This window comes from Perna viridis, chromosome 4 (genome assembly GCF_037379345.1).
Source record: "Perna viridis isolate PV_CMFRI_1.1 ecotype Kerala chromosome 4, ASM3737934v1, whole genome shotgun sequence".
In the NCBI taxonomy this organism is placed as follows: Eukaryota; Metazoa; Mollusca; class Bivalvia; order Mytilida; family Mytilidae; genus Perna; species Perna viridis.
This window is the reverse complement of record NC_142448.1, coordinates 3,148,064-3,172,233: the sequence shown is the minus strand read 5'-3', so window position 1 is coordinate 3,172,233 and position 24,170 is coordinate 3,148,064. Positions and strand designations below refer to the sequence as shown.

The following is a 24,170-nucleotide window of genomic DNA, read 5'->3' as shown; positions in this document are numbered from 1 at the left end:
GGTTCTGATGATTGACCAGTTTTGGGAAGGTCACTGATGATGACACATAGGAAGGATAGGGTTCTGATGATTGACCAGTTTTGTGAAGGTCAATGATTATGACAAATAGGAAGAATAGGGTTCTGATGATTTACAAAGTTAGTTATTATGTACATTTAAAAAGGAAGTTGTGATTTTACTCTTTGTGCATCAAAAAAAAATATAAAGACAAAAAAATTCTGTTGTGAGGATTAATTCTTTTGTTTGGTCAGTTTGATCATCATGACTTCTAATCATTTTATATCTTAATTTACTCCAAATCTGAGGTCCATATTTACTTGTAAGAATAGAAGGGCCTGGACTTTTTTTTAAGATTCAAATTAATGATTCACCTGAGTATGCTCAAATGTCCCCAATAAAGTGTCAAACAATAGAGTTGAAGGATCTGGACCTGGGTAATTGAAATTTCAAAAGTCTTAAGTTAGAAATTTAGGTTCTCAGACTTCAGACCACTGCTAAATCACCTTATTTATTAATGGCTCCTCTTGCAAAGTGGGGGATACTTAGTGATAGAGTGTCTGTCCATCCGTCCTATTATGTTGTCCCACAATATTCTATACCCCAATCATCAGACTGGTAATGATTTTATGGTGCCAGAAACATGTATTATGATAACTTGACTGTTAGCGAATGGATCGTTTGAAATTATATAACGGGTTACCATACCACCAACAGAGGCTGGGATTGATTTTGGGGTTAAAGACTTGAACCTTTTGGAGTAAGGGACAAAAAAGGGTTCTGAAACAAGCATTTTTTCTTATGTTTTGACTATAGCGAGTAAAAATGAATGGATCTCATATAAATTTCACTACAAGGTACCATACTACCAAAGGAAGTCAGGGATTGTGACTTCAGTCAAATAAGAATAAGGGGTCAGAAACAAGATTTTGTTTTTATTTCTGGATAATAATCTGAATAATAGGGAATTAATAGATCTGAAATTGTACCATAAGTGCCATATCCCTAAAGGAGGGTTTGGATTGATTTTGGAGGTGTCGAGAATGGGCAAAAAATCTGGTCAAAATCTTATCCTGTTTCTAATTTCTAATCATTTTCAAAATTCAAAGGTATATCAAGTTTGAATGGTGTGTCCATACTTGCCCCAATTGTTCAGGGTTCAACCTCAGTGGTCATATTAAGCTGTGCCCTGCATATATCAAAAAAAGTGTCATTTATGAACCTTTATCCTTGAGTCCTCCTACACCACTGAAGTGAATTTAATGAAACTTTCACAGAATCTTGATTACTTATTCCATTTGCACATCTCTTATTTTAGATTTTATTTCAAATCAATTTGTCATTTAGGAATATGGGGGCATTGGGGTAACTATCTTTTATCTATTACTCTTCTTACATCACTGAATGAAAATTTCACAGAATTTTTATTTATTTTTGAACATTGTACACCCTGTTTTTTCAACTTTGAGCCTTATCAACTTTAAGGTCAAAAAGGTGCATGTTTTGAGATTGGGGGGTTGGGGTATCAGTTTAGAGAGTATTTCTTGAAGTTTTTCTTGTTATCAACATGATCAAATGTGATTTCAGGGTGAGAGGGGAGTTAAAGGATCCAAAGGTGATGATGGATTACCTGGGTATGATGGACAACCAGGACCTAAGGTTAGGCTTATATCATTGATATAAATAGTACTGGTATTACAAATTTACAACTATTTAATGCTTTTTTCAAATAAATTTGATACTTTTTAAATGGCAAGACTTTGATACAGAAATGAAAAATGTTACTTAATGTAACTTATACTCCTATAATTTAGAATTTATTACCACTATTAATTGTCTTCTTGATCTTTTTAAACAATATTTCACCTTATTTTTAGCTCACCTTTCCTAAAAGACCATGTGAGCTTTTCTCATCACTTGGTGTCTGACGTCATTGTCGTGCGTCATTAAATTTTCTTTAAAAATCTTCTCCTTTGAAACCATTGAACAGAATTTGATAAAACTTGGTGGCAATCATCCTTGGCATGTCTACTCCCAAAATTGTGTCTGTTTTGTTCCCTTGCAAAAAACATAGCCGCTGTTACTAGAAATAGAACATAGGGGTATTACAGTATATTTTTGTTTATTATCTCAAGAACCATAACAGTTAGAAGTAATCTGAAACATTTTAGGTTCTTTGGCTCAATGAGATATATCTTCTCATGTAATTTCAAGATAATAGATTTACTTATTTTGGAGTAATTGTCCTTTCTTTTTTGCTAATTTTACTTTTTTTGGCAGTTTTTGTCTATTATTTAGAAAAGGGTAGCAGATTGATAATTAATGTAAATTGATAAATGTTCAGTATTTCAATATCTATCATTATTTGTGCAAATTTCAGGAAAGTCTGTTGACTCTTTTTGGAGTTGTGGCCCTTGAAAGTGTCATTATTAATGTTTTTATCAGTTTTTGCCTTTTATTTAGAAACATAAGCAGATTGATGATACTTGTAAATGATAGAATGTTCAGTATTTTAATATCTATTTTTGGTGCCAATTTCAGAAAAATCTGGAGATCCTTCTTGGAGTTATAGCCCTTGAAAATGTCATTTTTTGACGTTTTTTATCAGTTTTTGCCTGTTTAGAAAACAGAAGCAGTTTGATGATTAATGTTAATTGATAAAATGTTTAATATTTCAGTATCTATTTTTGGTGCAAATTTCAGAAAAATCTGTTCACCCTTCTTAGAGTTATGGCCCTTGAAAGTGTCATTTTTGACTTTTTTTTAACAGTTTTTGCCTATTATTCAGAAAATGGAAGCAGGTTGATGATTAAGGTAAATGAATAAAATGTTCAGTATTTCAATATCTATTTTTGGTATCAATTTCAGAAAAATCTGTTTACACTTCTTGAAATTATGGCCCCAGAAAGTGTCTTTTTGACCATTTACCCTGTTTTTGCTTGTTGTTAACAAAACAATAGCAGACTGATAATTATTGTTAATTTAAAATATATATAAGAGATATATGTTAAAGAATGTAAAGATTTATGATTGGTGCAAATTTGGGAAAAATCTGTTGATTGCATTATTTAATGCTTTTTTGCACTTTTAGCATGTTATTCAGTTAACATAGGTAGAATTATGTTAATGATTTAATGTTCATTACCATGATAAATATCATCTGTGCAAAATTGGTCAAACGTGTTCAACCATTTTTAGGTTTTGCATGTATTCAACTTTTTAAAGCTATCGTACAATGTGAGCAATTCAGGTTCTTGAGAGCCTCTTGTTTCTTTTGTTGTGATATATGTTTCTTCAAAGCTTACCTCCGAAATTTACTGGAAAAGTTTTGTCATCATTTTGTTAATATATAAATGCTTATGGCATTCTATTACATAAATCATTGTAGCTGATTTGAAAGTTTTGCAAAATCATGTAAATCAGTCTATCAAATGTTATTAGGCACTTTTGCTAGGCTTGCATCAAGGATGTTGATATCTTTTAGTTTTCACTCTTTCTGTCTGTTTGCCCATCTACAATATTTGTGAGCTTTCTATACATAATGGTAAATAAAAATTTATACATTTATTAATTTATAAAGATGTGGATTTAGTGTTTAAATTGATGTTAACACTTATTATATTTTATGAAGAACAGCAATTTTGAGAATCATTTGAGAATCAGATTTTTCAGTGTGAAATCTGAAACTAATCAAATTAGTAAAATAGTTTATTATTGGACAAGTATTTCCATTACAAACTTCAAATGCATGGACTATAAAACACTTTATTTTGGCTGAGCCCTCTCTGTCAGTATTCTAGTTGTGTTTTGGAGTTGAATTTAAGGAAATGTCTTGTTTCATTAGTGTTCTTTTATGTGAGTCATTGTTCAATTTATATTTATGAAATATTTATCTAGGGTAAGAAAAGGTCATTGCGACAATTCCAGGATGGATTTGATTCAGATTATGGAAATTTAATCAAGTTAAAGGTAGACCAGCATGTCAGCATGATATCTTCCTTGTTCAGTGTTTTTGTTCACAATATCTTCCTTGTTCAGTGTTTTTGTTCACAATATCTTTTGAATTTTAGATAATATTGACATATTTTTTCATCAGTACATCTAAAATTTCTGTTATCTTATTTTGAAAGTACATAAAAATATCTTTAATTTTGATTTAGTGAAAAAGTCACAATTGTCAAATATTTTTATTTCTTTCATTTGAATAGTGTAAACAAATTATCTCTCAAAGAAGTTTGTCTGCCAAATTAATATCTGAAGATGTGATAATTTTCTTTGATTAGGGTGCAGATTTTGAAGTTATAACCATTAAGGTTAGTCTATTGCTGATATTGGTGTTGTTTGTCACTTGTAAATGTGTTAGCATGTGTATCATTAGGGTGGCATGAAATAATATAGCTGATCCATAAGTGCCCCCATCTAATTAAAATAGAGCTGGTTGTTTAATGTATGCTGTTGGCTAATACATGAAAACAGTCATACCCACAATTATTGGTAAACTTTACATAGACCAGTTACAGTTGATTTGATTTGCATGATAATTTGCATGGATGTTATTTAGGGAGTTCCAGGTCCCCCAGGATCGCCAATTACACTTACACCAGAACAGGAACTAAAATTAGATTTCCTTAAGGTAAGTTAAATATAATGCTCAGCTGTACATTCTTCCTTAAGGTAGGTTAGATGTAATGCTCTGCTGGACATTCTTCCTTCAGGTGGGTTAGAATTGATGCTCAGCAGAACATTTTTCCTCAAGGTAGGTTTGATGTAATGCTCTGCAGGACATTCTTAAGGTAGATTAGATGTAATGCTCTGCAGGACATTCTCCATAAGGTAGGTTAGATGTAATGCTCAGCAGAACATTATTCCTTAAGGTAGGTTAGATGTAATGCTCTGCAGGACATTCTTCCTCAAGGCAGGTTTGATGTAATGCTCAGCAGGACATTCTTCCTTAAGGTAGGTTAGATGTACTGCTTTGCAGGACATTCTTCCTTAAGGTAGGTTTGATGTAATGCTCAGCAGGACATTCTTCCTGAAGGTAGTTAGGATGTAATGCTGAGAAGAACATTTTTCTTTTAGGTGGGTTAGATCTAATACTCAGCAGGACATTCTTCCTTTAGGTTGGTTAGATGTAATGCTCTGCAGGACATTCTCCATAAGGTAGGTTAGATGTAATGCTCAGCAGGACATTCTTCCTTAAGGTAAGTTAGATGTAATGCTCAGCAGGACGTTCTCCATAAGGTAGGTTAGATGTAATGCTCAGCAGGACATTCTCCATAAGGTAGGTTAGATGTAATGCTCAGCAGGACATTCTCCTTAAGGTAGGTGAGATGTAATGCTCAGCAGGACAATCTTTATTTTACTACTTACTGCATGCTTTCTGTAAATAAATAAACCTATTTTTGTTAATTCAATATCGCTTTGTTTATTATATCCCAATCCAAAGGATAGGTGGTATACTGTTTCACCCTTGCATTGTGTCTGTCTGTAACAATTTTTTTTCCATCACACTTTTCTAAGCATCTTCTCATCACAGCAATTTGAAATTTTAACACACACTTCCTGTAGGTATGCCATATGGTGGAAGCCATTTTCCAAATACAACTTCCTGTTGACCAAGGACTTTACTTATTTGCCTTATAATAGTGATTGAAAGCAGGGGTAACACTAGTGAGCCATTTTTCACAGATTTCTTGTTTTGACTGCTTAAAGTAATATGAAACTTCCAAAAACCTTTTTTTCTGTCAACCAGATTAATTTTTTTTTTTTTATTTCAAGACATTTTATTTTTAGTTTATTTAATTATTTTTCCCAGTCAGTAATTTAAATTATATGGAATGACCTTGATTTTTTTTTAATTTGGAAAATGTTTTGCACACGCACATCATTTTTTTTCAATAATGAAAATTCAAATAGGGATCCTCTGACAAATCTGTTTAAGTTGTGTAGAAATCACTGACTGTCTGAGATTCCTTAATACAGTTTTAATTGTTCAAGTAATTTCTGGTAATATTACCAAAAATTAATTAGCCATTATTTTCACTTTTAACATGATCATAATGCAGTGTACGTGTGCTATAGACAATATTTCTAAATACATTTAAAAAAAACCAGACTTTTTGTGGTACCAACCACCTTTTATATTCTTCATGATCAAAGGAGAATCCCGTACCAAAAGGAATCAGTAAAGTTAGTGTATGAACTTCCTTTCCATGTTTTTATTATTTTTTTTTTTAATTAAATTAAAAATGGCATCAGATTCAACTCTGTGGTTCCCTTAATCACATTAGTTAATGATTTTTACTCAATTCTCTCTCTTGTGGTGCTTTGAATTCTTCGGAAAGAACCTGCTGTAGACATGATGTGAATAGCAAGTTCTGAGAATTATCTTTGGTGGTTACTAACAGCAGGATGATTGTTGTGAATTTTTTGTTAACATTATATTAACATACATCATCCCATAGCATGGATTTATTGAATACTCTTCATTAAAATCACATAATAGATATGACATCTTCCTGGGAGGGGAACGTTATAAATGTAGAAAATGGTTTACATATAATGGATTACTGCAATTTATTTTACATTATTGTATCGAATGAGTTATAGTTTTCAAAGTGTGCCAAAATTTAAGTGCTTTACTTCATTGTTTCACCCCTTTGCTATTGAACAATTAGGTGATGGCTTCTAACAGTTGTGTAAGGTACAATGAGAAGTTTACTACTTTGCACCAGTAATTCATAAAAATTTCAATGTTAAATTGTTGGTTAACAAAGTAAAACTGAGTTGTATGAAAATGTCCAGAATTTGAAATGTTACAAAACAGGTCAATACAAAAAGGTCAACATCCAGGATAGACCAGACCAAGTTCATAGTCAAAGCCATTATAATGGTACACCAATACAAGATATAACTAACCAGCTTCTAATATGTCCTGATTTGGAGGTAGCTTTGCACAATGACCATAGTTCTATTGACATGGTGACAAAAAGTATCATTCAGTAATACTATCACACACTAAATATATACAACTAAGTTTCAATATAAAGCAAACATTCTATGTAGTTATGACCTGGTTGTATAAGTTGATGCTTAAAAAATACTTGATCTTGTAATTAAGGTTAGTCTTATTATTTTTAAAGGGAGAACCAGGCAGTCCAGGCCAGAAAGGAGAACCAGGCAATGTTGGACCAAGAGGGCCAGAAGGAAATGCTGGGAAAGAAGGAATTCCAGGATATGATGGTCTGCCTGGTCCTCAAGGTACACAGGGACCACCGGTAAGTACTGTGATCTTTGCACTACTTAAATGTGTAGAAGGTAATTTTTTACTTGCAATTTTGGTGTTAATCTTTTAAGTATCCAATGCCAAAATTTGTTTGCAAGTAATCAGTTAATAGTCTGCTGTAAAAGTCCATAGGCTGGATACTACTGATATTAGTAGTGTTACATGTACAAATGCATTTTCAATATATCTAGTAGAATGAAACAAACAGCTTGAAATCCATCTGATATGAATATATACTTAGATGTAAGTTTTTCAAATAAAAATATAGATATTTTTTTTTTGATAGATAAGAGCTCTGAGCAACTTAGACAAACTCATCGCCATCGTCTTGTTTTAACATTTAAAGCTGAAATCTACCTAAATTGTTGTATATGATAAATTGTAACAGTATAAACATCAAAAGGAGACAAGGTTCCATCTTACATATCTCTTGTTATTTGTAGGGTCCACCAGGACCAAGAGGACCCCCTGTAAGTATTAGGAAATATAGAAATACAGTCAATAAGTGAAATCCTTTATTATCAATCAAATCAACATTGTTCAGTAGCCGTTACAATAGTAAATACTGTCTGATCATGACAAAACATATCATCTGCATGAATTGACTTACAAAGCCATGTATTTGTAAATTCCCAACCATATTTTGTTACAAAATATTGTTATAAATCTGTCTATAATTAGTTATAAGAACAGTATCATTGACAGAGTAAATATTTTTGTATTGTTTTGTTTTTTTGTTTTTTTTTATGGAGACATAGATATGATACAGTAATATATGAATAGACTTAACCATTGCACACTTTTATCAAAGAACCTTTTTATCATATTCCGTTCATGGCTTCTTTATGAAACATAATGTACTTAACTTCATCAAAATAACTCCTTTGGGGAATACTTGATTATAGGTAAAATTTTTATGTAAACATATCTGAATTTATCTTATCGTATATAATTGGCCTATACCAAGTTGTAATGACTATATTTTTTTGCAAGTAAAGTATGTTGAGAAAGGTTTATAACTAAATATCTGTTACCTGGTAATTACTTTTGATATCATTTTGTTGATTGTAAACTACATGTTTGTACAACTTATTTTATTATTGATACTCAGTGATCATTCAGTTTTTGGCTATTAATTCTTTACTTGGTTTGTAATGGTAGACTTTTTATCCCCAACTCAGTTCTATACAGGTAAAGAATTGGTAGAATATTTTCCCCTTCGAAATTTTGTACAGGTAAAAGTTTACTATCTTGCTGTATTACATAGCAGGTTTTTCAGTACATACTGTACTATATAAGTGCTTAACCTGTTTTTCAAGCATTTTGCTGGCAATTATAGCCTATTAATAAATTATTCAAAGAATACAATTCTAAATGTAGATCCATAAAAAAATGATTAAATGTTGGTAGTCAATATTTTTTTTTGTATTTATAATGTTTCTTTATTTGTTTTCTGTTTTATACTCTATGGATAAAAGAACCTTGGATGATATAAATCACTTATGTTTTATTCACTCAGCTGGTAATGGCAGTATTTGACGCTGATTTTTATCATTGTCAATTTTGTAATAATATTGTAGGGTAGAGATGGTGAACCTGGTAGAAAAGTAAGTCCTCACACTAATTAACTGTTCTAAACTGTACAGTACTGATTTAATTACTACCCTATTGTATACTTTTTATCGAGTTTTAATTTTAATTTGTGTTAGATGTTGGAGATAATTTTTTATGAATATTACTTTGTTGAGACTTGTTTAGGTCTTAGTGGGTAGCCATGGAAAAAGCAGAAATCATCAAAACCAAGCACTGTGAACCCCAATGGGAATGTTGTTACTTTCAGATTAAGTTGGCCAGTTATAAAGAAAAACATTTTTGTTAAGCAATTCAAGTAAAGAGAAAGTTTGAATTATGTGGAATCGAAGGATATACTGCCTCATGAATAATATCATGTAGGTTACTGGCTACCTTGCTAAGCATAATGTATTATAGGGAGAAAGAGGTAGAAGAGGTCGCTCTGGTGTTTACAAGGGAGGTACTAGAGTTATCCAGTCAGGTGGAAATCAGGGGTACCCTGCAGGGTTTATACAGGGTCCTAGAGGCCCACCAGGGGATCCGGTGAGAGATGTGCTGTAATACTAAAAAAATTCATTAAGCAGCTTAAGTTGGCTTTTTAAAGTGATACCATGTGACAGTACAAGAGAGAAACTCAAATATTATTTTAAAAAGTTTAAATTTAGGCATAGTTGATGATTTATAAATATTCAGAGTATGAACTTGTGTATAACTCATTTTGTAATTACCTCTATTTTACAATAATCAAATAAACTACAATTGGACCTTTAGAATTATTTCCAATTTTTTTTTTTGCAAAGGAGGTGCATTGTATCACTTGAAGTAGCCTTTGATTGCTGCAGTCAGGTTTGCATTCTATATCATTGCTTCATCTTATATCTTACTGACACAACTGACTGCAGCAATGATATTATAATGCACATGACTGCAGCAATGTTCTAGATGTGGGGAGTTCAAAAGAAAGCCAACTCCATGTATACAGGATATACAAAGTTAATTTGGTTCTACAACATAAATCAAATAACTTTGTACGCCATATGCTTCTTCATACTTTGTCTGAACCTTATTAGATAAATGTTTTGGATTATCTCCCTTGAAGAAGTCGAGGACCTGTAGGTTGCAAGTTGTTTCAAAGAAACTGAAGCATCAGGTTTTACCCCAGCCTACTACAAGTCCTGTGACAGATACAGTAATGTCTGAGGATAATTCTAACAGAAGAAGGAGAGCTGATATAAAAGATACATTAAATTGTGGTGATCTACGTGGACCTAGGGTATAACAATTAGTTATGTAAATTTCACTGCAGTCATGTATTATTATAACTGTGTATATGATATATATTTTTATATGCTTTTATTGCATATTTTAATATATTGTAAAAAAAAATGAAAGTCAGGTTGGGCAACAAGTTGGTATACCAATCTCTAAAAGAAAATATCAACTTTGTAAGGATCTGACTTTCTTTTGTATTTAGCTTTATACAACATGCTAACACCAAAATATTTCTCTCTCCCTGCTATACAAATATAAGCAAGTGGTTAATCTTAAAGGCTTTTTTTGTTATTTCTATCACACGTTTATATTTATAATTACTGGAGTGATAGTAACTTGCACGCTTGAGGAACATTTTACTGGTAAATTTTGTAAAGCATATATATTTTATCTTTCCAAGATACTGTCAATCTATGGTATTTTATTTAGCTATTGTTTGTCTGCCTCTAACAATCCTATTGTCTTTTACAGTTCATTTTAAAAAAGGAACCATCTATATTTAAAATTATTGTTTGAAGCTGGAATTGATAGATTCTAGTAAAAATTCTCTAATGCTGAAGTAAAATAAAATCAGATTTTTTCGTTTAGTGAAGTAACTGCATAGTTTTGGCAACACTGGCTTTTACTGGTATGCTAAACTCTAGAAAAAAAAACAGTTTGGTAATTACTAGGTTTAATTCAGAAATATTTCAATCTGTTTGTACTTGAATGTTAGAGGCATACTTAGCTTATTAATATAAAATATTACTTTAATTTATGAATTAAATGATTCTTTCTTAATATCCTGTTTACATAAATTGCTTGCTTTTGATACTTGGGCTTTTTTATGATCTTAGAGGTGTAATTAGTAATTTTTGTTGGTAAATCATTGCATTCACTATAATCTGATGTACACATTACCCTCATGGTGTGAGATGTATACTAACTTATATACTTATTTTCATATTATCCTGGGTTAACGTAATGGAAGTTGCAAAGTGTAAATCATATTGGTACCTTTATGTTAGGAAGTAATTTATTTTATATTAATTTATTAGAAGATCCTTGACTTCCAGGCTGTTAGTTACATAATATCTATGGGCTTTTGTATTGTTTTGTTATATAACAGCTGATTTATATTTTCCTGTTATCACATCTGTAAAAATATTTCCATAGTGGAGAAATGTGTTTCTGGTTCAGACGAAAACCAAGGTAATTACCATAATGATAGTGAAATATTTTATAAATACATTGCAGTTATAAGTTAACTATGTTGCCAGAGAATTTGTATGTCAAGCATGGTATTATAGAGGAGCTGAGAAAATTGTACAATTTAGGTCAGCCTTTGTATGGTCATTACTTACTGGATATCAATGAATTTAATGTATTCAGTGTAATTACACCCACTCATGGCATGAAACAAGGTAAATTGGTTAGAGCAGAAGTGTCGATCATTTTCTATCCAAAACTGATTGTGTTTTAAGTGAGTTTATTACTTATGAGTTTCCTGTTTGTATTTTAATGTGCAGTTAGCTATTGTGCATCTCATTTTTAGTTCACCTGGCCCAAGGCCATAGGAGCTATTGTCATCACTTGGTGTCCGTCATCGCTGTCGTCTGTTGTCATGAACAATTTTTCAAAACTTTTTCTCCTCAGGCAGAGGGTCAGACTGTAGTTTTTTGCATATATCTCCTTGGAGTAAGTGTTCAACATGATGAGATCTATCTGTGGTCAAATTTTCATTTTAATCTGTTAAGCCATGTCAGAGTTATTGCCCTTATTTGACTTTATTTTGCTATTTTTAATGTTATTTCTTTCAAAAATCTTCTCATCTGACACTGCTTGACCAATTGAAACCATACTATGAATGCTCCTTGGGGTATCATGCATAGAACTGATGTAGGTATTTTTGATCGGTTAGAAATAGAAAAACGGGTTAGACAGTAGTTTTTCACATGTCTCCATAACTATTAGGTTTAGCAAAATTATTTCTATAGCTGAAATGACCCTTATTATAAGGCCTTCAAAAGTTGTCAGGGATCACAGTTGTCAGTGACTCCTTGTAAGAGTTATTGCCATTGAAAGATGAATTTCTATAGTTTTCAGGTATTCACAGTATTTCTAGTTGATCATAAAAAGTCATTAAAAGCATAAGGACAAGTTAAAAGGGCAATGGGCATATCAAGCGCTTAAAGCGCAGCTGTTTATTTGCATATATCTCTAAAGTGGTCAGTATGATGAGATCTATCAACAGTCAAATTTTTCCATAAAGTCATGTTGGAGTTATTGCCCTTTTTCAACATTTTTTACTATTTTTAATGTTATTTCTTTCAAAAATCTTCTCTGACACTACTTTACCAATTGAAATTAAACTTTGTATGAATGTTTGTAAGGGTATCTTGCATAGAACTGATGTGGGAATTTTGATGCATTGAAAAACATGGCCGCTATTTCTAAAAATAGAACATAGGGGTCAGACAGTAGTTTTTTGCATATATCTCCAAACCGTTTGTAAAGCTAAATTCTGACTAGGTAAAAGTGTTCAGCACAATAAGATCTATCTGCAGGCAAATTTTCGTTTTAATCCGTTAAGCTATGTTGGAGTTATTGCCCCTTTTCAAAGTTTTTTGCTATTTGTAATGTTATTTCTTTCAAAAATCTTCTCCTCTGACACTACTTTACCAATTGAAACCAAACTTTGTACATATATCCTGCAAAGAATTGATATGAGGATTTTTGATCCGTCAAAAAAACATGGCCACCATTACTATAAGTAGAACATAGGGGTCAACTTTTTTTGCTTTTTTCAATGTTATTTCATTCAAAAATCTCCTCTGACACTACTTTACCAATTGAAACCAAACTTGGTACAAATGTTCTTAGGGTTATCCTGCTTAGAACTGATGTGGGGATTTTTGATCCTTCGAAAAACGTGGCCACTGTTACTTAAAATAGAACATAGGTATCAGACAGTAGTTTTTCGCATATATCTCCAAAACCGTTAGGTTTAGCCAAATTCTTTCGACAAGTGAAATGATCCTTATTATTAGGACTACAAAAGTCTTCAGGCATAAAAGTTTTCAGACTCCTTGTAAAAGTTACTTCTGTTGGAAGGGGGAAAATGACAATTTTAAGCCAATATCTTGAAAACTATGATAGATAGAAAGAAACTTTCAATTGCTGTAATGATCCATTTGATAAGTCCTACCAAAGTCTTCTTGAGTCAAAACTATTGGACAACTTCTTGTTAAATTTATTGCCCTTGAAATACAAAATGCAACCAGGTGAGCGATTCAGGCTCCTGGGAGCTTCTTCTTGTAGTTTCTGTCTCTTGAACTAATTTTGAACATGATATTGTACTTTTCTCATGCCTTGCCAATTTTGTAGTCACAAGAACATAAACATTATATTTATACTTCCGCAATTTGAGGGTAAATGATAGTAATCGGCATGTTCTTTTCTGTCGCTCTATACATCCACCCACATTTTTACTCTTTAGTTTCCAAATTTTAAGCTCGTTCTAAACCACTTGAGGGATTTTGATGAAATTTATAGGAAAATTGGGCATCATATGTATATTTATTGGTAACTTTATCAATTTTCAAATGTTCTTACTGCCTGATAATTTGTTATCTGAGGCTACTGCAGTGATACTAAAAATTTCCAAGACAACATTATGTAGCATTGGATGTGATATTTTCTATGTCAACTTCAAAACGGCAGTGTCTAGATATATTGATTGTTTCATTTCTCCAAAAGGAAATAATCGAATACAGGTAGAAGCTTTTAACATTTTAGTCCATTTAAAGCAAGTCACAAAATAACTAGTTTTGTCTACATAGATGCCCTAATGATTTCCATTTTTTATTTTTTCACAGGGAGAAATTGGTTTACCTGGTAACCATGGTGACCAAGGAGAGAAAGGTCAAAAGGGCAGCAGAGGCAAGAAGGTACCACTAATTTATAGAATTCTGAGGTTGTATATTCATGGTGATACAATACAAATCCCCAGCAGTTGTACTAAAGATTCAAATTTTACAGCCTTTAAAAGCTGCAGTATTAGATGTAAATTTAGTTTGATAAGAAAATACATAATTGAATGAAGGTAGTTAAATTAGTTGTTAATTTAAGGGTAAGAGAGGAAGACGAGGAAAGACAGGTCGACCAGGTGCTAATGGTTTACCTGGACAGGTTGGAGAAAAGGGTGATCCAGGTGAAGCAGGAGGACAAGGACCAAAGGGAGATCAGGTAATATCATTCTCATTTTCCTTGCTATTATGGTTGGTTTACAACTTCAATGTCATTGCTTCTATAAACTGTTGATAATGGTGCATAGTATAATGTCTGTCCATCTGTTCATTTGGTCATGTGCCACACTTTATGTTAAGGGTTGTGTTTACTTATCATTTTAGTAGTTTGGTCATTTGTCACTTTTTATGTTAGGGTTGTGTTTACTTATCATGCAAGTAGTTTGGTCGTTTGTCACTTTTTATGTTAGGGTTGTGTTTACTTATCAGTAGTTTGGTAATGTGCCACACTTCATGTTTAGGGTTGTGTATCATGAGAGTAGTTTGTAACATCATCATGAAACTTGAAACATATCTAATTGTTAAACAGATTTGTATAGTTATAACTTTAACATTCTGAGTTTGGCATCAGTCCACTACAAATACATTTCCTTAATTCCTATCATTATAAATTCTTGCAGATAGAACAATACATTATTACAATACAAATACAACAAAATTAAAAAAAAAACTAAAGGCTTATAGAATGGCTGCCTTCAGTAACATGTATCATACTAATTTGGAAATATGTTAACTGATATATTTTTATTTTGAGGTATTTTTTACAGGGTGATAGAGGTACACCAGGTGTGGCTGGTAATACAGGTAAACCTGGCCCGAGAGGAATCAAGGTCAGTAGTAATGTTGTTTTATCAATATTTCTGTAAACCCATTGGAGTCCAGGACAGTACTTTTTTGTATTGATCTTCATTATCAAATAAATTTAAATGTATCACTATATGTTGTGAATTTTTTATCATAACTGTCCTCAGATCAAGAACTTAGACCTTTTATGCTGATAAAAGCCCACAAATCAATGGCTGGTTCTATAAAACTTATCTGGTGATCAGTGCCAACAAATCTAGTGTTTGAATCTACATAAAGATCAGAGCCAATTAATTAAGTGCTAAATCTATATGCTGGTCACAGCCTTCAAATAAAGAGTTTAAACTTGGTATCTATAGGTATTGGTGATCAGAGCCTGCGCATCAATGAATTGAGTCAACATGTTGGTAAGACCTGAACCTACTCTGTGATTATAAAATATTGTCATAAACTGAACCTACACTGTGATTATAACCTATTGTCATAAACTGAATTTGATAGGTTCCTCAAAACTTGATCATGACTTCTGAAATTGCAGCAAAACTTCAAACAGAAGCATGGACAAGTAGCTATATTATATGGTAATAGCTCAAATGTATTAACTATGTTACAGGGAGAAAAAGGTTTCAAGGGAGATAAAGGGCCTGAGGGTCCAGCAGGTCTTGATGGATTGATAGGCCCTCCAGGTTTACCCGGACCTCCTGTAAGTGTTACATAATCATATTTTCAATATTTTGTCATGTTTTTTTTTAGTTGTTCCTCAAGCTTATTATACACCAATCTTATGTCAGAAATATTAAATGTAACCCCAGTTTGTCTGTCCTTCCACACACTCAACTAAGAAATGCTTTGGTTGATTTTAATAATTGTTTGTCATCATGGAAGAAAGCTCCATTTTGTTGAGTAATGGAAATTTCAAAGCTTTGGCTAAAAAAATATTTTCTTGAAAAATAAACTCTACTTTTATAATAGATGAATGATGTATTGTTATCAAAATATATTCATGATTTTTCAGCTAACTTATATGCATGCTGTTGGACATATTGAATGGTTTGTTTTATTGCATGCTGCCTGATGAAGGATAGGTGTAGCATGGAGTAAGTTTTGATATTAGGCTGTGATGAACTTGTAATGTAGAAATGTATTTTGTGGTTTTATTAGTCCAGAAGAGACAAACATAGATTTTTCTGATTTTAAAAAAATAGGTGTTCCGCAGCTGTAAGTTTAGGTAATGCTGTAGCTCTGTAAAAACTATGTGGCTCATTGTATAATTGGTATGACATGATGAGTTTATGTAGTCTTGCTGGACCCAACTTCCTTTTTAACAGGGCATAGACTTGGTAAATGTAGCATGTTTTAACTCTTCAGAGGACTCATTCTGTAGTAACATTTGTAACGAGTGGTGGTCTCCTTAACATCATATCCCATTTAACCTTTTGTAATAATATTTAGTTTGAATTGCATTGAAATTGATTACTATGGTTATGATAACATCATTTCTTTATGTTCACTATAAATTTTCACCTTTTTATCATTTCCCACATTATCTTAATATGATACAGTGTGAACCACACATGATGTTTCTTTCTTTCTTTAATTAATGCATGTGTTTTGGTTAGCACTCAGTAACATGTATACTGATGACACCTGTTGCTATATTCTTCCTCATTAAATAGCTTGTGCATTCTCAATAAAGGCTAACAAATGATAATGGTAATTATGAGGGAATAATAGTAGGTGTTTTTCTGTGAAGAATACTCTGCTAATAGATCTCTTTCTTATAAATGATGCACCATTTATCATTGCTTTTTTTTCTATTGTTAAATCTTATCAGGAAATGAGTTTTGACATAAGCAAGCTGTCCAAGTAGTAGAACTTGGAATTACACATGTACAATTGTATAAATATCAAGTATTTCCTGTATCTTTGAGGTGGTGTATAGTAAATAAGTTTATTGGTGTGTCACACTTTTCTTGATATTTGATCTGTTAGCCAAATACACTTTTATATTTTCCACTCTTCTTGACCATTGATCAGACTGTAAGACCATTACACTTTTGTAGCCTCCACTTTTCTCTACATTTGGTCTGTTTGTCTGTCACACTCTTCTATTCTCCACTTTTCTTGACCTTTAATTTTTGGTCTAAAAAATATGACGAAGTGATTTTATTTACTTTTTACTTTGATAATTTAAGTCTTGGTGTAATTTGTGTTTAAATCAGTTGAGTTTTGTAATAGTCAGTACCCTGTAAGTCTAATATATAGCCCTTTACAGGTACTGACAATTACAAAACTCATGTTCAACTGATTTAAAAACAAATTACACCAAGACTTAAATTATCAAAGTAAAAAGTCAAGTTAACAATGTACTCTTATAAAACATTAAACAGTTATACTTCCCCTAAACCATTTGATGAATGCAAGTGAATCTTGTATGCAATTAAAAAAAAGGAATATTGTGTTTTTGGGAAAATATTATCAATTAACTTATGTCATATACATTTAATTTAAAAAATTCAGGAAAAAAACAGTGCATTAGAGTACATTATGTTAACCCTGCTTGGCATGCTTTTCTAGGATGCTGAAATTTTGTAAAAGGAATGGTACTGTTTAGATTATAAGAAAATAATTTGGTTATTGTTTTTGAAGCATAAGTATACAATATTGTGATAAATTTCAGGGTAAACCAGGAAGATCAGGTGGAAATCTTGGTGAAGGTGAAGGAGATGATGTCATGGTAACTGTACTACAACAACTCTTTTGAGTGACTTTTAGAACCTAAAATAACTAAGATAGCAATTTGTTTGAACACTTTTTTCAAATTTGCTCTATTCAGTCTGTTTGACCACATATTATTGTGAAACATTCAGTGGTTAAATCAGAAACTTCTGAAAGTTGGATGAAATTTTAGTTTAAGTCCTGACTTACAATATAAACAAATTTATCATAATTTTATTCTTAACCTTGTACGAAATGTTTATTACAAATGAACTTCATGTATATAACAGCATTCAAAACTACATCTTGCAACAGAGTAGAACAAAAATGTGTAAAATGAAGTGGAGCCAAAAAAAATTCAAAATGTTATAGGTTTTTCAAATTTAGAAAAAAAAATCAAACTTAGTGGAATTGTAAACTGGCAAACTGTCTTAAGAAAACAAGTTGTGGAGACTGGTTCATGGTTACCAAGGAGGCAGTAGGGGTCTCAAAATCAATATTAGGTTCCACTATACAAATGGAATTTAGGTGCACTGTTTCGTACACAAAACTGACCCGGTCTAATTTTGTAAAATTTAAAAATGAAAGGTGAAACTTGGTGGAAATATTGATTTTGGGTAGTAGAGCAATTGTACATAAATAGATGCAATACTTGTGAAGGTAGAGAAGTATAAAATACATGCTTTTAGCTATCCAGAAAGATTAGGATTGGATTCTCTTCCCTGCATCAACTGGCTGTTTTTCAAAAATGATAAATTTCACATGAACTTTAAGAATTATAATCATGAACAAAAAAGCAGAAAAGGGTACACTATTATTTGTTTCTTTTACAATAATACCATGCCAACTAACTTTTTCTGGCAGTTTTTAAGTGCCTGATATTTTAGAAAACCTGTTTATTGACAATTAATTTTGGGAAGGCACCCAAAACTTGTTATGAAAACTGATGTATATTTTTATTATGTTACCATGGCTACAGATTTTCATAACAAAATAGAAAAGAATATCTATTCTTTATGGATCAGGAAAACAATGTTGGATTTGTTTATTTAAGTGTCTCAATATAGCTTTATTTTCATTGTCATAAAGTTATCTGCAGTGACCTGTCTATAAAATGGAACCTTAAATGATAGGGTCAGAAACAGCTAAACCCATAAGATACAGCCATTGAACAATTTTTAAGGCTATTTTGCAAAGCTGCAAGTCCTCCAATTTTTTCTGTCAGCCAGGAGGCTTAAGGTCCCCTTTGAACTCCCAAACAGTGGGGGACACACCCTCTTGTCCTTGCACAAGAGGAGGATGTGCCCTTCCCCCACACTTTTTGGTCCCCAACCATGCTGAAAAATTGTAATGGTTTTGTTGTTGTAAGCCATTCAAGTTAAATTAACCAAAAAAGGCTGAGAGTCTATTGTTTAAGCCCTCTACCAGCACTTGAAGTGATATGTTTTAAAAATTTGAAGCATCAACAGACGTAATTAAATGGATCTCTTTGAAATTGTACCACAAGGTGCCATACCACAAAAAAGCTGGGGGATTGATTAAGGGGGATGTAGGGACTGTCCTTAACCATTTAAGTGGAAAGGACCAGGAACGAGCATTTTCATATCTAGACAATAACTTGACTGTGAGTGAATGCATCTCTGAAATTTTACCACAAGGTGTCATATCACGAAAGAAAGTCTGGGATTGATTGGGGATTTTATGTCTATAGCTGTTTAGGAACAAGAGGCTAGAAACAAGATTTTTCCTTGGGAGAATAACTTGACTATTAATGAATTGGTATTGTACTACATACATACTGTAATACCCCCAAAGAAAGAGTTGGACTTTATTTTTGTGTTGTGACTAGAAGGGGCCAATTTGATTGCGGTCAAATTCTTATCCTCTGTCAAATGTAAAATTCAGTTCTGTATAAGCTTCAATGGTATGTCCATACTTGCCCCAACTCTTAAAGATTTGACTTCTGAAGTCATATCAATCTGTACCCTACAAAATAATTTGTTTTCTTTGTTTTGTTTTGCAGGTACCTGGTCCACCTGGACCTCCTGGTCCTATGGTATGTACACCATTGAGTAGTAACTATATTTTAAAAGTGCATTAATGCATTTTTATTTCAGTCATACGTATTCTTTGAGTTATCTACCTTTGCACTTATCCAGTTACAAGAGTTTGAAAGTTTCAAAATAGGACACAGAGATGGGGAAAACATGAATTTTGAATAGGGCTGAAATTCCTTATTTTTTATATTTTACTGAAGCCAACTGTAGCTTATAGTCAGAATTGGTTAAAAAATAGTGGGAGGACTCTTGCAAAAAAAATCCAGAAAAAATATCAAAAAATGAGGAAGGTAACCACTGTAATAACTTGGATAATGATTGGAATGAATTGTGATTTTGTACCTACTCAAGCAATGCTAGAATTTGGTGGCAAGCTACTATGAAGAAATTGCACTCCAACGCTGTACATCATATGAGTAGTCTTGTACCTACTACATCAGGATTTTTTAAATTCCAACATCTTTAAACTAATATGTCATAGAAATTCTGTTTTTAGGGGCCCATGGGATTGAGAGGACCACCTGGCATCAAAGGAGAAACTGGTCCAAGTGGACCTAAAGGGGACTCGGTTAGTAGCTATAGTTAATATAAGCCTTCTATGAAGTGTTCAGAATTGAAGTTTTAATGAACAAATCTGTTGACATGTTATTGAGTTTAAGAGAATATATCCATTCTCCATGTATTTCCATAATGGTCCAGTTTTCTAAATCAAACTGTACAGTGTCGTTACTTATACAACTGGACACAGTAGTATGCTCAATGGTCTAGCAGTAATCAAACCATGTTCATATGTATTGTGTTGAAAGTTACTATTTTTATTTTTACTCCTAATAAGTTAAAGGTTAGAGTTATCTTTCTTGGAATAATAAAGGATTGTGAATTTGTCATAAATTTCAATACAGTTTAAGAGAGATGTGTATGTTTCAGGGAGAACTAGGGCAAACAGGCAGCATGGGACCAATAGGACTACCTGTAAGTCATTATGGAAACAGGAGTGAATGCTTGAATGCATGTGTCTCTGGTATAGTAATAAAACTGCCCCCATTTGCGCAGGCAAAGCTAGGGTTTGTTATGCTGTCTTTTTTACATAGGGATAGTGATTTAAAGATAAGCTTCCACAATGAACTTGTTCTGCTTAGGAAATAGAGCATGGATTTTTTACCCAATATTTTCTAAAAGTGATGCAGCTTTTAAAGACCAGACACCAAATGTTTCAAAGGTGATACAAAGAACAAAGTGCTATCTTTTTTTTTCAATAACACCATTAACATATACAGATATCACATCAGTGATCGTTGTTAGTATTGTTTCTCTTTTTGTTGCATTTCATTCATTATGCTTGCTATCATGAAATGTAGGGAGGGCAGGGCTCACCAGGTGACCCTGGCCCAGCGGGCGCTGATGGAATAGAAGGCCCAGTGGTGAGTCAGCAGCATGAAGGACCCTGCACTTCTTTGTTGTTAAATGTTGGTATTTTCCCATTGGCAGCTGCGACTTATATGAATGTTGATGGCAGTATGCAATATCATCATATCTTGAAATGAAGCCTTATCATCTATGTAATCTATAAACATTTTGTGATTATATTTTTCACAAGTTTCCTGTCAAATTTCATTATTATATATCAGCTTCTTTATATCATTTCTTTGTCTTTTTTGTATGCTGATGTTTATGCATCCCTGATTTTTTGTATTGAAGACTTTGCAACTTCCATACCTAACAAGAATATATTGATTTAGTAGACATTAGTGGTGTAGTTTATATTCACGCATTTAATTGTATATAATATTATGAAATAGTAGACCAACATGTTTATTATCTGGTTTTGATATTCATTGACACATGTATTGCTTTCAAAAGTTTGTCTCCTTGCAATTTTTCATATTTTTCAAATTATTTTACTCTTGGATAACTTGATATAATTATTATGAAACTTCTTTCTTCCTTTTAACACTTGGTTATTAATGGACAGAAAATGTATTATAATATTTCTGGAGATGATATTTCTTTCTGCTTTGCTAGGGTCCACCTGGACCCCCTGGGCCAATTGCTACAATAGATGGGGTGTGTACCTGTGAAAAGGGAGATAAAGGAGACAGGGTAAGACCTAATACCTGTATATTTTTGTGTAGGATGAATACAGCATTATTCAAAATTCTTCCTTAAACTATAATTTGTATTCAAGAAATTGTTCATGTCATTTTGAAATATTTCCTTTTCAATAAAGAACATAATGTAGATGTTACCATGACGATAATTTACTAAAACGCATGAAATTGATTATTTCCCTTGTTTTAATTAGGGAAAAAGAGGAAAGAGAGGAAAGAAAGGAACAAAAGGAGATAGAGGACCTGCAGTATGTCTTCCTGTTATCTTATAATGATAGTCATCAAGCAGAATAAAATTATAGTTCTTCACAAAAAAAACCAAAATATTTTGCTGTGCAAGCTTTTATATATAAACATTCTTACATTGCAAGAATATATGAAATATTAGAATGCTGTAAGGATTAGTTTAACCATTCCCATCCATATCAAAATAGACTGCTTATTCTATTTTCAATATTATAATAAAAGAGCTAATTAAAATACCCAACTATAGAAGTGTAAATGCTTTGTAACAGGGCAGTCCTGGTCTTGATGCGCCATGTCCTGTAGGAGATAATGGTTTACCAATACCAGGGTGTGGGTATGGATCTAAGGTAGGCAGCATGTTCTGCATGTAAATATTTCAGGCATGCTGCATGGGTAAAATTCATCAGGGTATATTTATGTAAATATTGGAGACACAGTATATTGTAATTTCTTTTGCAATACACTGTTGCCTGACCACATGTAAATTATTCACAATTTAAGCTTAAGTTTGGATTTGAGAAAATGATTTTTCAATTCATTAAATGTTTTTTTTTTAATTTAAAAAAAGGCCAGGTGAGCTATTGCCATCACTTGGTGTCCATCATCTTTGTTAACATTTTTTTTCAAAACTCTTCTCCTCTGTCACTACTTGGCCAATTAGGATACAAAATGGAAGTAGCCCTAGCTCTGATGGATAAAAAATCCTTATATCAGTTTTAGAACCAAACTTGGTATGAATGTTCCATGGGATATCCTGCATAGAACTGATGTGGGGATTTTCGATCCATTGAAAAATAGTGGCTGTTACTAAAAATGGGATATAGAGGTCAAACAGAAGTTTTTCACATATATCTCCAAAACCTTTAGGTGTAGCCAAATTTTGATGTGGGTTAAAGTGTTCGACATGATGAGATCTATTGATAGTCAAGTTTTCGGTTTAATCTGCGAACCCATGTTGGAGGTATTGCCATTTTCTCCTATTTTAGCAACTCGGCGGGTGTTTCTAGAAAAGCAGAGGATGCTTACCCTACCAGAGCACCTGGTCCATGCTCCCAGTTTTTAGTGGAGTCAGAGTTCCTCATTTGCTTTTGTAACTTTGTATGTTTGATTTTAGTTACTTCATGTTCTTTGTTGTGTATGTCCGTTTTATGTCTGGTCTTTGTCCCTGGATTATATTTCTTTTGATTACTGCTATAACCTTGGTTCCCTTGGTTGTTCTTAGCTCACCTGACCTAATGCCTAAGGCCAGATGAGCTTTCACCATCACCTGGTGACCGTTGTTAACAATTTTTCAAAACTCTTCTCCTCTGACTCTACTTGACCAATTGGAATCAAACTTGGAATGGATGTTTCTTGGGGTATCCTACATAGAACTGATGTTGGGATTTTTGGTCCATCGAAAAACATGGCTGCTGTTACTTAAAATAGAACAAAGGGGTCAGACAGTAATTTTTAGCATGCTCCAAAAGTGTTAGGTTTAGCCAAATTCTGATATGTATTAAAGTGTTCAGCATAATGAGATCTACCTGCATTAAAATTTTCATGTTAATCTGTTCAGCCATGTTGGAGACAAAAAAAAATAACCAAGTGAGTGATTCAGACAACTAGGAGCCTCTTGTTATTATTTCTTTCAAAAATCTTTTCATTTGAAAGTATGTAACCAATAAGAACCAATCTAAGTATACATATTCCCTAGTGTAATCTGCATAAAACAGTTGTGGGGATTTTTTTATCAGTGGAAAAACATGGCCACTGTTACTAAAAATAGAACGAAGGGGTCAGATAAAAGTTTTTCTTACATATCTCCAAAGCCGGTAGGTTTAGCCAAATTCTTTGAATTGCCGAAATGATCCTTATTATAAGGCCTTCATAAGTTTTAAGGGATCAAAATTTTAGACAAGTCTTTGTTGGAGTTGTTGCCCTGGAAAGGTGAAAAATTATTTTTTTATTTTTTTACAGTTTTTAGCTAATATCTTGAAAACTATGACAGATAGAAACTTTCAGTTGCTGAAATGATCCTTATGATGAGGCCTACAAAAGTCTG

The 24,170-nt window shown here is 32.6% G+C and overlaps 1 protein-coding gene across 15 annotated transcripts in view; it reads left to right on the top strand.

Moving 5' to 3' along the window:
- Nucleotides 1-24,170, top strand: part of LOC148618464 (uncharacterized) — a 61,436-nt gene that overhangs the window by 17,758 nt on the left and 19,508 nt on the right. For 4 of the 15 annotated variants that reach the window (XM_088577427.1, XM_088577430.1, XM_088577431.1 and 1 more), the window contains 19 exons: nucleotides 1,585-1,656; nucleotides 3,895-3,966; nucleotides 4,281-4,310; nucleotides 7,140-7,274; nucleotides 7,726-7,752; nucleotides 8,863-8,889; nucleotides 9,954-10,127; nucleotides 13,984-14,055; nucleotides 14,237-14,353; nucleotides 14,961-15,023; nucleotides 15,611-15,700; nucleotides 17,678-17,734; nucleotides 19,739-19,771; nucleotides 20,269-20,340; nucleotides 20,700-20,744; nucleotides 21,131-21,193; nucleotides 21,795-21,872; nucleotides 22,075-22,128; nucleotides 22,396-22,473. In XM_088577427.1, coding sequence (XP_088433553.1) covers nucleotides 1,585-1,656; nucleotides 3,895-3,966; nucleotides 4,281-4,310; nucleotides 7,140-7,274; nucleotides 7,726-7,752; nucleotides 8,863-8,889; nucleotides 9,954-10,127; nucleotides 13,984-14,055; nucleotides 14,237-14,353; nucleotides 14,961-15,023; nucleotides 15,611-15,700; nucleotides 17,678-17,734; nucleotides 19,739-19,771; nucleotides 20,269-20,340; nucleotides 20,700-20,744; nucleotides 21,131-21,193; nucleotides 21,795-21,872; nucleotides 22,075-22,128; nucleotides 22,396-22,473 — 1,359 coding nt within the window. Of the gene's footprint in view, nucleotides 1-1,584; nucleotides 1,657-3,894; nucleotides 3,967-4,280; nucleotides 4,311-4,558; nucleotides 4,631-7,139; nucleotides 7,275-7,725; nucleotides 7,753-8,862; nucleotides 8,890-9,953; nucleotides 10,128-13,983; nucleotides 14,056-14,236; nucleotides 14,354-14,960; nucleotides 15,024-15,610; nucleotides 15,701-17,677; nucleotides 17,735-19,738; nucleotides 19,772-20,268; nucleotides 20,341-20,699; nucleotides 20,745-21,130; nucleotides 21,194-21,794; nucleotides 21,873-22,074; nucleotides 22,129-22,395; nucleotides 22,474-24,170 lie in introns of all 15 variants that reach the window. The other 11 variants (XM_088577439.1, XM_088577438.1, XM_088577437.1 and 8 more) reach the window with 6 other exon arrangements.